This window comes from Poecile atricapillus, chromosome 3 (assembly GCF_030490865.1).
Source record: "Poecile atricapillus isolate bPoeAtr1 chromosome 3, bPoeAtr1.hap1, whole genome shotgun sequence".
Classification (NCBI taxonomy): domain Eukaryota; kingdom Metazoa; phylum Chordata; class Aves; order Passeriformes; family Paridae; genus Poecile; species Poecile atricapillus.
This window is the reverse complement of record NC_081251.1, coordinates 81,137,076-81,150,778: the sequence shown is the minus strand read 5'-3', so window position 1 is coordinate 81,150,778 and position 13,703 is coordinate 81,137,076. Positions and strand designations below refer to the sequence as shown.

General features: G+C 40.6%; 1 protein-coding gene and 1 long non-coding RNA gene across 4 annotated transcripts; one reads left to right on the top strand and one right to left on the bottom strand.

Annotated features, from left to right (window-relative positions):
• Positions 1-4,139: 4,139 nt before the first annotated feature.
• On the bottom strand, positions 4,140-9,448 carry DPY30 (dpy-30 histone methyltransferase complex regulatory subunit). Of its 3 annotated transcripts, XM_058836036.1 has the most exons (6): positions 9,319-9,446; positions 8,935-9,053; positions 8,771-8,844; positions 8,639-8,686; positions 7,348-7,490; positions 4,140-4,428 (listed from the first exon to the last, which is right to left on the bottom strand). In XM_058836036.1, exons 3-6 carry the CDS (start codon positions 8,804-8,806, stop codon positions 4,356-4,358), a joined length of 300 nt encoding a protein of 99 aa, XP_058692019.1. In that variant the 5' UTR covers positions 8,807-8,844; positions 8,935-9,053; positions 9,319-9,446; the 3' UTR covers positions 4,140-4,355. The 3 variants fall into 3 exon arrangements, with proteins under 3 accessions (XP_058692019.1, XP_058692018.1, XP_058692020.1); XM_058836035.1 differs by lacking the exon at positions 8,935-9,053 and having other exon boundaries at positions 9,319-9,448; XM_058836037.1 differs by lacking the exon at positions 9,319-9,446 and having other exon boundaries at positions 8,949-9,052.
• Positions 9,449-9,520: 72 nt separating this feature from the next.
• LOC131577444 (uncharacterized) lies at positions 9,521-11,664 on the top strand. The gene is made up of 2 exons (XR_009277208.1): positions 9,521-9,766; positions 9,969-11,664. It is a non-coding gene; the product is annotated as an uncharacterized LOC131577444 (long non-coding RNA).
• The last annotated feature ends 2,039 nt before the right edge of the window (positions 11,665-13,703 follow it).

The following is a 13,703-nucleotide window of genomic DNA, read 5'->3' as shown; positions in this document are numbered from 1 at the left end:
ATCTCTGCCTTTTTCTGTTATCAATTAGCACTGTTAATCCAGAGCCCATGGAAGCTGGAAAACATCCTCCAGTTTTTGCTTGCTCCTGCCAAAGCTTGTTAGCCATAACACTACAAAATGAACTGCCGTTTCCACTGCTAAGGGTGACAGTAGGATATTAATTTGTACCCTATCACAAGTAGTCATAATACCACTGAGCAGTGTTTAGTGACTAGTGAGTTCCTGTTGGTAACTATCCTCTCCTAATGATGAACTGTTTGTGTAAGGGCTGGTGATGTGCTCCCTCAGTACCACATGTAAATGGAAGAGGCAGAAACAGAAAAACAGCCAGTTCTTCAAGAAGTGTTTGGAAAATGCTCTCAGGCACATGCCATGAATCTTGGGGTGTCCTGTGCAGCGCCACGAGTTGGACTTGATCCTTGTGGGTCCTTTCCCACAGGGTGGGATCCCACCGATGGCAGTGCTGGGTTTCCTGGTGCTCAGGACACGGAGTACGGAAATGTTCTAGCCACAAACCGAGAAACTAGGCTGAGCTTTCAGTGGAATGATGCGAAGCATGGGTTAGGTTGGGAGATGTTCCTGCTCCATCTACAATTCTTCCAAGCACTGTTTGTTGGGGATGGGGAACAGTAACAGGATCACTTAACAGTCCCATGCTGTTATCCGAGTCCTTTTTATCTGATATGCAGGAGAGAGGTGACACAATGCATAGACAATCCCCCAGGCTTGCACACCCTTAAAGCACAGACCTCTGTTGCATGTGTGTGTCTGTTGGCAGTTTGTTCCTTACCTGGAAGAAAAGCATGAAGGCACTGGCAAAGGTCCTTAGCATGGAGGGTTTTCCTTCAGTAACACCCTGTGACCAGCTGGGATGGGACGTTTTCATCTGGCCCAGCTTTCACAGTCTGTTGCTTTCTTGGTTTTTGCTCTCATTGTCCTCTTGCACGTGGTTCTTTTCTATGGTGTTTATCACAATGCCTGCTTCCTGTCCCCTCCCTTCTCAGGAAGCTGTTCACTGTTACTTTAGGTTTTTCTATTTACAAACCCTTGTTCTGCATCTGAGGAACCTGCTGTTCCTACCAGTCCTTCGTTCTACTGTTAAAAGCAGACACCCCCGCCTCACCCCCAGCTTCACAGTCCTTATGAGGGAAGTATCTCCACTTCCTGTGTAACAGAAGAGCATCTGAGATAATATCAGTGGGTAATTATCCATCTTGTAAATACTTCTCAACCACCCAGCAGTCTTTTAGCAATTTAGGCTCCTTTTGGAAAATGGGTCTGTTATACACAATTGCAAAGCAAACTTCGAGAAGAGAGCTAAAAGCACTTTTGGAATAGGAATATGAACATTCCTAGTCAGTGTTGCACTGGCACTGATGTTAAACTGCCCCATAATTATTCATGGTACATTTACATTTGAAGTCCTTAAAACTGTATTTGAATGGGAATGTTGGCAGAAAGGGTGCTGATAGACTTTTCATCACAGTAAAATGCCTCTTTCTGTAACAGCTGGCATTCTGTATTTCTGTGATCTAGGCTATGTAGTCACCCTTAAAATGAATCCTGACTATGAAATGGAATAGGGAACACAAGCTAAGGCTTGGCTAAGAATAATTTGTTATGTAATAAGTACAATGATAAGAATATATCAAAACCTCCACTCTATGAAGTGTGGTGGGCATAGGAATTTTTCTCATGTTTTCTTTCCAACCTACAGGTTTCAACTACTTGTATCTTTCACAATTTTTCAGATTTTTCATTTGTTTGAAAGCAGGTCTTTTATTTCTAGGAAGTCTGATGGGCAGAGAAAAGTTCTTTTGATCAGACTGTTTTTACAATGGTGACAGTGCCTCAGAAAATAAAATGAATTGCTCAAAGACATACTGATTTTGGAGAAAGTCCTTGATAAATCAGAGAAACAGAAAAAGGATTTGGCAAGTCAAATTGTAATTTTAGGTGGTAACAGGCTTCAGAATAGAAGGATGTAGAATCTTTTGATCAGAATTGCTTTTAGTGGGAAATCCTTTCTTCTGTCATTGTTCCCTTCCAGGTAAAAGACAATGTTCTCAGTGGAAGCAGTTAAGAAGGCACACTTCAAAATACTGCATATGACTCATATATTATAATTACTTCACAGTTACTGAGTAGTAACTTCTGGATATTGGAGATATAAAATAGTCATCTTGAAAGGCATGTTGTCAAGTAAACTAGGAATTCCATTTTATTTTTTATTCAATTTTACTGCCATTTGGAGCATATACTCAGTTTAGTTAACACTAAAAAATAATAATAAAAAAAAGAGATAATGGCTTTCAGCTGCTTAGCAGTGTCCTCTCATACATCTAAAGTTGCCATTTTCAAGTATTTCTTCAAGCCTTTACTCTAAATGTATTTGTATTTCAAAATGAAATACAATTTATTTTGAAGATTTCAGAACTGTTATTTCCTGTGGAAAAACAATACCACTTTCTTTCTAGACTAAATTGGGATAGCAAGCATCTGTCAAGTCTCTTCACAGAATTTTCATTGTTTTGTAGTGAAGAGTTTAAAACAAGCAAATGCTTTTATAATTTACACTTTATCATTACTTTTGTAACTAAGAACTAGATAATATAGGTATTAACTTGCTACTTATTCCTGTTAGAGTATCTTCTATGCAGAAGATCTCAATTGGTGAAGCCAATTTAACAAGTAAAGGAAGAGGGTTGTGCTTATCTTGTTGACTTGTCATACCTTCAGAGGAATCACTAAGATTTAATTCTTAGAGCTCACAGTGAGTTCACTGCTGCTAGTCACATTTCAACTTATTTCTTAGAAGAGGCTACCCAGAAAAGGTGCTGTAGTGAATCTTCTAACATCATCACTTGTGTGAACACAGCTTTTTCATTCCCTTGAATTAAATCTCTAGCCTAGATGGGAAAATAATAGCAGATGACATCACATACCAGTGACGCCAGCAGCTGAGTAGATTGCATGCTGCTGTCAGGGACAGTTTCCCTTAGCACTAGGACTGATGCTCCAAATTGATGGAAGAGGTGTGCAGAAGCCAGTGTTTCAAGTTTTGTGCAGCTGCTTGACAGGTGTTACTGTGAGGTAAGAAATCTTATTGTGTTCTGAATTAAGGTAGAACAATCTAAGAAAACTGCTCTGTCTGGGGAGAATTAAAAGTCTAACTGCTTCTTTTTGTTTGGTGTTGCACAAATTCTCAACATAGAAGCTGGGAAGCAGCATAGATTCCCTTTGCATGTAACAGTTCTTACAGTCTTGCAAAGTTGTTTCTTATGAAATGTTGGAATGCTGTTTTAGCAATAAAAATAGCAGTACCAAGTCCTCCTTATGGTGTTTCCTTGTCTTCACTTAAATGTTATTACTCATTCCAGAAAGTCAAAACACTGTTGTTAAAATTCTTTCAGTATCTTTTTAGTGTCACTGTTTGATGGAGACTGTGTTCACCACAATGCAATAGAATTAGTAATCTTCCAGATTTTGGTATATTTTCCAAAAAACAGCTTTTAGCCTTTATTTGGGGTTTCCAGGCTTATTTCAATTTTTATTCCCCACTCTTCCTGCTCTTAGACTGCACATTCAGTGTTTCTGTTCTAAGATACTAAGATGTATGTAAAATAGTGAGAACCTTCCTGCTAAGACTAACAGCAAGACCTCAGTCCCTGCCAAGTTTTTAGACAGTTCAACTAAGGGTAGCAGTACAGAGGACTGAATTACAGAACTCTTGTATGTCACTTCCTAATTCATTTTGTGTTTCAGCTGAATCCAGTACACTGAATCCAATCATAGGAGAGCAATGACAAATGCTGAACAGCACACCTCATTAAAGTACCTATGTGAGACACTGCTGTCTATAGGTGATCCATTCAGCTGCTGGATCTCATTGTTTGTTTTAACTAAACCCACTTCCTGGTGTTCTGAAGCAAGTTCTCTCCTCTCTACTTAATAAATGAATAATTGTTCTACATTTGTTTGCTTTCTGTTTAGGCATGTTGCACTGGAGGGTACTATATAAAACCAAATGAAGTTATATAAATAATCAGCCATGTGATTCTTGTAATAAATTGTTCCCCTTTATGTCATGCATTCAGAGGATGTAGCCCCATGGGATTATTAAGACTTTCATCCAGTAGTGCAGTTTCAGTACTTTATTTTCAAAGTCTCTTAATAGCTAATTTAAAACAAGAGAACAATTAAATGTAAAGTATTCTTTATTAAATAAACTCAAAAGATAAATCAAATTGTGCAGTTAAGACAACAACATGGCCAAAGGATTTTTACAGCAGAAAATAAATTGCGGCAAATGAGCATTTCAATCTAGCAGCCAAACTGTCCTCATTTTTATGGAGTTAATTTCGGTCCTCAAATTGTGACTTGTTTTTTAAAAGATATGCTGCTAGAAATTCAATGGGATTGGGTGGTCTGCAAAGAAAAAAAGTAAATCAAAAGTAGTTATTTTTTATTATATGAAATTAGGTGGCTGAAGGACAAATCACCTTCCCTTTAAAGAACATAACTCCTCCCAAACACTTCTAAGTATTGATTTAGGGATGACAAACTACCTAGAGTGACTCTAAATTTCCAGTTTATGTTTAATGAGAATGTTTTTAAAAAGGAGTCTTAGTTACTGCTGGTTCAATGTTACTAAATTGCTAGAACAGTTACATGCCTAAAACCACAGCCTGTAAGCATAAATACTGTATGTACTTCATTGGCTATGACATGCATTTGCCTATTTCTTTAACTCGTGCTATTTAAACTAAATCTCAGCTTTTTTGCTTAATTTTTTTCAAGTGGTTATTGTGTATCTTAGTGTATTAAGAGTTGTTTTTATGGTTTCTGGTGAGTGAAACTAACACAACAAATCTTCAAGTTTGAGAAGTGCTGTAGCTTGCAAGTAGTCAATAATAAACACTTTTGATCACTGGCCTTAATCTGTAGTTTTTTTAAAAAAAAACTCCTCCAGCTATACCATGTGAATCCTGCTAATCTGGATTCTGTCCACAAAAAGTCAAACCAAAGGTGTGGCAGTGAGCAAATATGCCTATAAAGAGCACAAAAACAACAACAACAAAAATATACAGAGATACTTCTCAGGACCATCCTTTTGGCTTCCAAGCATGTACCAATTTCTGAGCTAGCACCCTTAATAGTCCTGGGTGGATTCCTCTACAGCTTTGACCAGCTGCCTCTTGAGCACAAAAAAATGTCCTCAACTGAAAACAAAAAAAATAGCTTAATTATGTGACCTGTGAAGGATCAGCCCTTTTGTTTGTTAAAAATTTGCTAACTGCTTTGTTTAATTTGATTACTGTATCAGAAGAGATAATAAACACTCCACCCAATCCATCATCTCTGTGCTGTTGTGATTTAACAGGCCCCTAGTATGTTCATCCACAGAAGCATCTTTTCTAGATATCATCTATTCAGTCACTCCATACAGAGATGGCATTCCATCTTCTGACTACCTTGTCACTCTCACTTTTTCACATTCTACCAGAAAACAGGGGCATTACACATATTAAAAATACAAGAACATCACAAATTTAAATAGTGACATTACGCTTGTTTTTTACCCCTTTAAGTTGGTTTTACCTGTTCAGTTTCTAAGTCCTGCCATTCAGAATTTATTTTTTATTAAAGCAGTGCATTGACATACACATGTAACAGTTTAACATTTTTCCAAAAGGGTAATTTTCAGCTCAGAATCTAACATTTTGTCAGTAGTGCTTTCCACTACCCTCCGATGTCCGCAATTTTATGTTTATTTGGATTCGATGTTACTTTCTGTCAGTTTAAATTTTTCATGTCTTCATATTTTTATGAAGTTCCTGTGCAGTTATTTACAATTGATCTACTTAAAAGCAACTTTAAAAAAAAGAAGCACAAAACTCCCCAATCTGTTCTGTAAAACTCAGTCTCATTAACAACTTTTGCAGCTACTTCTTCAAATTCTTAAGGGATCTTTTCCATGATTCTAGTGTTGAGCTTGTTTCACTATGAAAATTCAACATTTACTTCTACCCTCTATCTCATATCTTCCCATCACTTCCTCATCCATATAAAGGTGTTTCCCCAACAGCAACTAAATCTCTTTAAAAGCTGTCAGTGAGTAACTATGTGAAAAACTTTATGGAAATTTAAACATGCAGACTGCATCATCTGCGTTCCTCTTTATGTATGCTTGCTGATTCATTCAATAAACTTTAAGATACTTAAAAGATCTGACAAAAATTGTGTTGATTTCCTCCCAGATATGTCATTTATCCATATGCTCACTATCCTGGATGGTAGTTTCTACTGAATTCCAGGCATGATCATCAGATGTACTGGGCTGTTCCCTGAACATGTCTATATTCCTTTGAAAAAGAACTTACCATCCACTAGTTACTTTCCTGTTCAATTTTAAGCAGTAGATTATACAGCAGAGCTCATAGTTCAGCTTTCTCACTCCTGAGGGTTTATTATGCTCACCTGAACAAACAGTTTGACCTGGAAAGTTCATACTATTCAGATTTTCACCTCTATGTTCCCCAACCCCTCCTATCAATGATCCAATTTCACTCCTGTGATGTGCCCTGGTAAAGAAGATGGAAAAAAGGCAAGGCAAGGAAAGGGGAAAGGAAAAAGAAAGGGAAGAGAAGGGAATGAGAAAGGGAGGGGGAAGGGAAAAGCTTGCTTGTCACATAAGTATCCAGGGTGTAAGGGTGGGGTATTAACCCTGGGCTGTGTTTTACATTGAGTCTGCAGCAGAACTCCCACAGATGTCAGCTGAAGCTCTGCACATCCCTCAGGCATGCACATGGGGTGGACCTTCCTAGGTCCTTAATTTTGCTTAATTAGCTGTCTGTACACTGCAGTTTAAATTCCCAGCTCCTTTTGAAGTTCATACACTGTTGATGGTTTTTCTGACTGTAGGTGCCATGATGCAATTATGGTCATCTATACCAGCTTTTGATTGTATTATTTCAATTTGAGAGATGGTTACATGCAGGACGATTTGCCACTAGCGAGGATACACCAAAAGGCTAGAAATTAGTTTTGTTAAGATGAACACCTCTTTGCTCTTATTGGAGGATACCTTTCTACACTGACTGGTAAAGAGAGCTGGTACACCTCAACAGCATAATCTTTACTCAGAGGATAAACCATTGGTCTGCTTCTTACTGTGCTGACAGTGCAGGCTCAATCACAGTAATTCATAGCTTCATAAACCTGTTGTAATGACAATCTTACAAAGAGAAAAACCATATTTGGTGTGTGAGGCCTGAAAGGTGCTGCACTGCCCAAGTTTGAGACCTACATTTTCCTAGGAACAGAAGGAACACGGAAGCATCTTACCTCTCTTTTGCAAGAACAGCAAGTCCCTGTAGCAAGATAGGTACAACTGTCTGATCCAAGTAGGCACGTGTGGGTAGTGACTGAAGATCCACCTTCTGCTTTGATGTTTTCTCGGCATTTAGTTTCTCATTTTCTACTATCCTCTGAAGTTTAAAAAAAAAAAGAAAGTGAATGAACATTGGCAATAGCAGCTACATCTACTTTCAAGTGTGTGTGCAAAGTACCCATCTCTGCAATAGGATGGCAATAACTTTTTTTACATCTTTTAAGAATATTTAAATGCCTATTTTTCCTTGCAAAAAAAACCTAATCCAGAGGAACCTTCTGTTAAATTCCTATGCTTTCGGGACATGATGTTTAGAAGTTGTAAATTTTCTACAAGAGAAGACATCCAATCTAAATAATTTTTATTTCTGCTTTTGCATTCATTGATTTGAACTCTACACCAGGAAGACAGGAATGACTACTAACGAGAGTCTCAGTTACATGGTTCCTGTACACATGTGCTTCTAACACAAAATGCTAAAATCACAAGGAATTCAGGTGAAGCCTGACAAAGAGGACTCTGCTAAAGTCAAGTACTTTGTGACTGTGCTCTACTCTGGTTTTAAAGAAAACATACGCAAAATGTTTCCAGGTACTTTTTTGATCAAAAGTGCTGAATCATCTTACACCATTAACTGTAATTGAAAAGTGAAACCCTCCCACTGCCAGTAAGCCAAACACATTCAATGCAATGTACACAAATCTACTGGCACGGGACCAGTGTGTTATGGTTCTGTAGGAACCGTGGAAGCTGAGGCATAGAGACAAGCAGGTATCAAAGAGATGAGTCTCAAAAGGTGTTTAAGAATACTTTCTGCAACAGCTTAGCACAGAATAGGAACTTATAATAAAGGGAGACTGAAGGCTTTTCTTTAATAAGAAGAGTAAATAAATGCCATAGAGTTAGGAAGTGATTGTCCCAGTTTACTCAGCACAGGTTGAGCCTAATGTGGATGGCTTTTTTTGTGCCACAATATATATCTATATCTCTCACAAACAACAATAGAACATATAATAAATGTAAGACACTTTAAAAAAAAACCCAACTCATTAAAAGGCTCATTATTTACTTCAGTACCATTTAGTACAATGGAAGTAGCAGAAAATATATTTACAGCCGTTTTCGCAAGGGACAGGTATTCCTTAGCTCCATTTAGAATAGTACATTTTCTGAAGTTTGAGTCAGGATTCAACGTTTTTCCCCTAATCACAAATATGACTTCCACTGCAACAAAATCTTTGTTACCTCCACATTTTCAGTGAGACCGTATTCGGAATGAGGATTTTCCGGAACCTGTAAAATAACACATGGTTAGCAAAGCTAAAATGCTCCTTTTATGCATATAACATAATGCACATAAAACATTTCTTGTAATACCTGAGGCTGTCCCTCCATTATCTGTTCTCCCTCCATGGTTCAAAAAGTGAAATTTGATGGACGTACAGGAAGATCTTTGAAAGCAATAAAAAAACTGGTCAGCAGGCTGAGGTGAAGCCCATGTGAGTTAAGTGATATTGCATCACTTGGTTACTAATGGTTACCAAGGAACAATTACTACAACGCAGAGAGAGTTGGTCCGTGCTCCCTCCCGCGCCAAACTTGAACTGGTTTCTCCCGCACGCAGAACCGAGAAGCGCCTTTAAGTTTCGCATTACGTCCGCTGAAGAGACCAGTACTGGGATTAGAAAATACAGCACTCATCCCCCCGAGAAGCCGGAAGCATCCCTTTCCCTCCTTCCTTCCCTGCCTCCTTCCTTCCCTGCCTCCGTCCGTCCCTCCCGTGCCCGCCACCTCACCGCCCCGAGAGCCCCCTCGGGCAGGGCTGGGCTGGGGCCGCGCCGCAACCGCGGGCCACGTGCGGGCCGCCCCCGTTCGTGCCCCGGGCGCCCGGCGGGGGAGAGGCCGCCCCGCCGCAGGGCTCTCACCGCCGGTCGGTCCGGGATGGGCGGGACACCGGGATCGCCGGGACACCGGCAGCCGCTCCGCAGCAAGCGCGGCCGCTGTCGCGAATTGTTTTGACGTCAGCGAAGCGGTCGCGCGACCGGCCCCCGGCGCACTGCGCCTGCGCGGGCCCCACCCAGCCCCGGCCCGGCGGCGGGGAGGGCGGAGCGGAGCGGGGGGCGGGGGGATGGGGAGCGGGTTTCGGTCCCTTGAGGCCTGTCGGGAATAAAAACTGCGGGATGTGCTAGCTTCCAAATCAACCTGGGGTTTTGGGGTATGGAAACGTGCTCGGAATCAATGCGGCTTGCTGTCTGAGGAGGTCGCTGTGGTGTTCATGAAGAATAACATTGCTGAAGTTATTTTGGGTGTGAAAGTGAAGTTTTGTTAGTGAAATAACCTTCCAGATCGGTGTAGAGCGTGGTTTGCACGAAGGTGAGTGCTGGCCGCTAATTTTCTCTCTGTGAACAAAATCGCAGCTGCTCAGCTTTCACCAGGGATCAGCTTCGGGCGTGCTGTCCTGACTTGAAGCTGTCAGGAAATGGAAGAGTTTGCTGCTACTGTAGCTGTCGTGCTGCTGCAAACTGTACCAGTGTTTGAACATCTGTGCCTGATTGATTTGTTCTCTTTTTGCTAGGAATTGAATCTGAGGAAGAATCTCTTGACGCTAAAGGTGGCAGGACACTTGGAGCACAGGCTCATGGAGGTCATGAAATCTCCTTCTCTAGAGGAGACTACCTGATTCAAAACCTGGCTGGATGCTCTCCTGTGTCATTCGCGTTTGATAACCCTGCCTTGGCTAGGGGGCTGGACTAGATGATCTCCGGAGGTCCCCTCCAGCCCTAACGATTCTCTGAATTCTTTGTCTGGTAATGTGGTTTGTGCTAGTGAATTAAAATGCCTTAATAATATTTTTGGGTTCAAATTGACAAAGTAGTTTAATTTCTGTAGGTTTGGGGTTTGGCGGGGGGGATGTTTTGGTTTGATTGGGCTTTTTTTGTTTGGGTTTTTTTTAGAAAGTAAACTTTTTTTATTGTTTTGCAAAAAGAAGTCTCTCTTCTTTTTTTGCAAGCTTCTTTTTTTGTCTTCTTGCTGCAGTGCTGATGATGCATATGAATGATCTAGTTGATGCTCCTTAAAGATTAATGGAGAAATAACAGAAATGCCATGTTTTCAATAGATTCTGCTCTTCTGTAATCATCTAGTAGTAATAATAATGAAGTGTGTGTACATAAATGAATTTGAAATAATGTTTGCAGACCTGACAATGTTACCTGTGTGATAAGCAGGATCAAAAACTAGTGCTCAAAAACCAGTCACAGATTTGATACTCAACTCAAGAACTTGGAATTAGACCAGAACTGTGTCCTGTCTTTAAGACTATTTTAGTACCTAGTGCTGGCAAACTTACGTGATGATAAAGAGGTAAGCTGAAAACAGATTTATTTACTAAAACTTACAGCAGGAATACAGAAATTCTTAATGTGAAGAGGTATAAGCTTTCCAGTCAGTTTTGAGCCTCTCTGAATTTTTCATCTTGTTCTACTAATGACATTTTAGAGAATTGCATTTAGAGGTCCTGTTGGGAAAGAAAAAAGGTTTTCCAACTTACTTTTTGTGCAATGGTAAATCGTGGTGTCAGGGTAGTTGCAACTTTCTAATTCCTATGACTGTGGTGCTGGTCCACTCAGATTATCAGATTATTTTGCTGAGACACAGGAGATTGTATCTCCTGTGTTTCCAAGTCCTCCATCTTCAGAGTAGAGTCAACAGTTGTCCATTCCAGAGAAGGAGGTGTCACTTCTTCCACCCCTGCCTGGTGCTCATCAGAACCATTGCTAAGCCAGGATACCTCACTAACCAGCAGAAAGCCAGCCGCTGCTCTGGTGTGGTGTAAGGGTTTGTGCTTTTTTTTTTTTCAAACTAGCATTAATCTTCACCAGATTATTAATTAGAATGTTTCACTGACAAGTCCAGTGACTGCTAGGGTAATCTTAATGCAGGAGGGTAGGGAAATTTAATGCAGAGCACTAAAATATTTAATAGCCACAATAGTGAGCTGATTCTATAGGTTTTCACTAAAAATCTTAAGACTTTCTCACAATTTCTCACTGATTTCTGCTCTTGGCTTAACATGTTACGCCCCTAGAAAGTGCACTCTTCTATTGTCATGATACCGTCATATAATTCACAAAGGTGTCAATTTTTAATTTTTAAAGTTTTTTAGAAAGTAAAAGTAACAGAATAAACCAGTTACTCAGGATTGATTGAGATACGTCGTCTTCTATTGTCATTCAATCTGTCCTTGTTAATAAACGTATTCCTTCACTGGCTTTTCTTTTTTGCTCAGGAATGGGATGATACTTTAGATTGTAGTAGAATAATAAAGACAATAGCTCAATTATCTGTTGTTATGGGCTTACTTCACATTTTTGAATACTACTTAGTGTTAATGCTGCTTGAAGCTTCTGGAGTTTCTTTGGTATTACAAAATCTGTTAAACCTTTACATGAGTAAACAAGAGATTTTTTTGAAGGACAGTTATGTATACTAAAAAAAACCCAAATTTCTCCACTCGTGAGTGGGCTAGAACATACTTGATAATATTTTCATAACAGAAGTATACAATCCTACTTACAAAACACAGAAGAAAAATACTTGATGTACATTACTGCATTTTTTTCAGCACTGATAGATTCACTGTTTGTCTAATAATGGTCTAGGTCATGAATAGTTGTTATATGCCTGTATGTTATTTAAAAATTATTATTTAAAATTCTTTATTTGATACAGTAAGCAAACTGTATAATGTGCACTATTCTGTCATTAAAAGAAAACCACTCCATTGTTATTTAAGAAAATAAATACACATTACCAGGGGCAACTGGAAGTAGCTTTTTGAGGCATAAACAAAAAAGAAAACAAAAAAACTAGTAGTTTTATAATAATTTTGGAAGAATGACTAAAATACTGCAGACAGCAGTAACTTTAGTTTGGCATTTACTTTTTATTAACATGCCCCACCAACCCCCATTTCTCGCTGTAAGCTGGTGTAAAATTGCTTATGCACTGACTCATCTATCTACAGTTTTGTGACTGTCTCAGGTCCTGTGTGGAGTTCAGGGGTGCAGCAGAGAGATGATCTGTCATAATCTAATACCACTCAGTATTTGTAGAACAAAGAGTGTGTTACAGAGCAGAGCAACGGTGAAAAAGATCAGACAAGGCAACCACAAAGATGGGAAGATTGAAGCAGAGAGGGAGGTGTTTGCCAAAGGGGTGAATATAGTGGTATAGGCACAGAAGTGCTGGTGTATGGATGCCTCCCCTAGGTTGCTAGGCCAAAGGTACCAAAGCATTTTTAAGGTTTGAAATAACCAAAGGATTAGGGAGCTGGAGGATCTATCTCTTTGATAGAGACACAAATAAATAAATATTATGTCTGGGCAAATAATTGACAAGGGCTTGGACAACCGCGTGTTCACTTTTGTTAAGGAGAGTGGATTAAAGATTTTATTTTTTTTTTATTTTTTTCCCCAGAGCGATGTATCTATAATGTATAGTGAATTCCATTAGCTCCCTGCATGTGAGGAGACGGCCTGTCATTCCCATTACAGAGCTGCGGAGCTGACAGAGCACCGGAGCACGCTCCCGGGGGCAGCTCCACGGCGGCGGGAGCAGGGACACCGCCGGTGACTGGCTGCTGCACGCCTCTCCGTGCCAGGGAATTCCCCGGGCTCTGCCTGTATGCCACTAGCAATGACTCCAGGCGGGAGCGGCGCCAGGAATCTGCGCTGCATTGTGCCAGCGGGGCGGCTCACAACCCCAGTCAGAATAACTAATCCTATTAAATTATTCATCGCCTGTCCACTCGGTGCGTTTCATGGGCCGACACTGACCGGCCTCTGCCAGGGCTGGAGCGGGCTGGGGCTTTCACTGTCGAGTTGTGGTCCCTACAGCACCCGAAAGGAGGCTGCAGCCAGGTGGGGGGCGGCCTCTTCTCCCAGACAACCAGCGGAAGGAGAAGGGGATATTGCCTCAGGCTGTGCCAGCGATGGTCCAGGTTGGACACTAAGAGGAATCACTCTGGACATGGTCTGGTTGGACACTGTGAAGAATCACAGAAAGGGTTGTTTAACATTGGGATGGACTGCCCGAGGAGGTGGTACAGGTACCGTCCCTGATTCAAGAACCGTCCAGACGTGCTACTTAGTGCTATGGTCCAATTTTATACCTTTACATTACAAAGGCTAGACTCGATGATCTCGGAGCTCTTTCCCAACCCCATTGACTCTGTGATTCTGTGCTGTCCAGGTCCAGCGCTGAGCCTGTCCGAGAGCCCGCCCTTCGGGCCGTGTGAGCGGGGCGGGCC

Coding starts and splice junctions, on each gene's coding strand:
- DPY30 (XM_058836035.1), bottom strand. CDS start 8,806: ATGGAGGGAGAACAGATAATGGAGGGACAGCCTCAG. Junction 8,687..8,770: donor TAATGGAGGGACAGCCTCAG/GTATTACAAGAA, acceptor GTTATTTTACAG/GTTCCGGAAAATCCTCATTC. Junction 7,491..8,638: donor GTCTCACTGAAAATGTGGAG/GTAACAAAGATT, acceptor TTTAAACTTCAG/AGGATAGTAGAAAATGAGAA.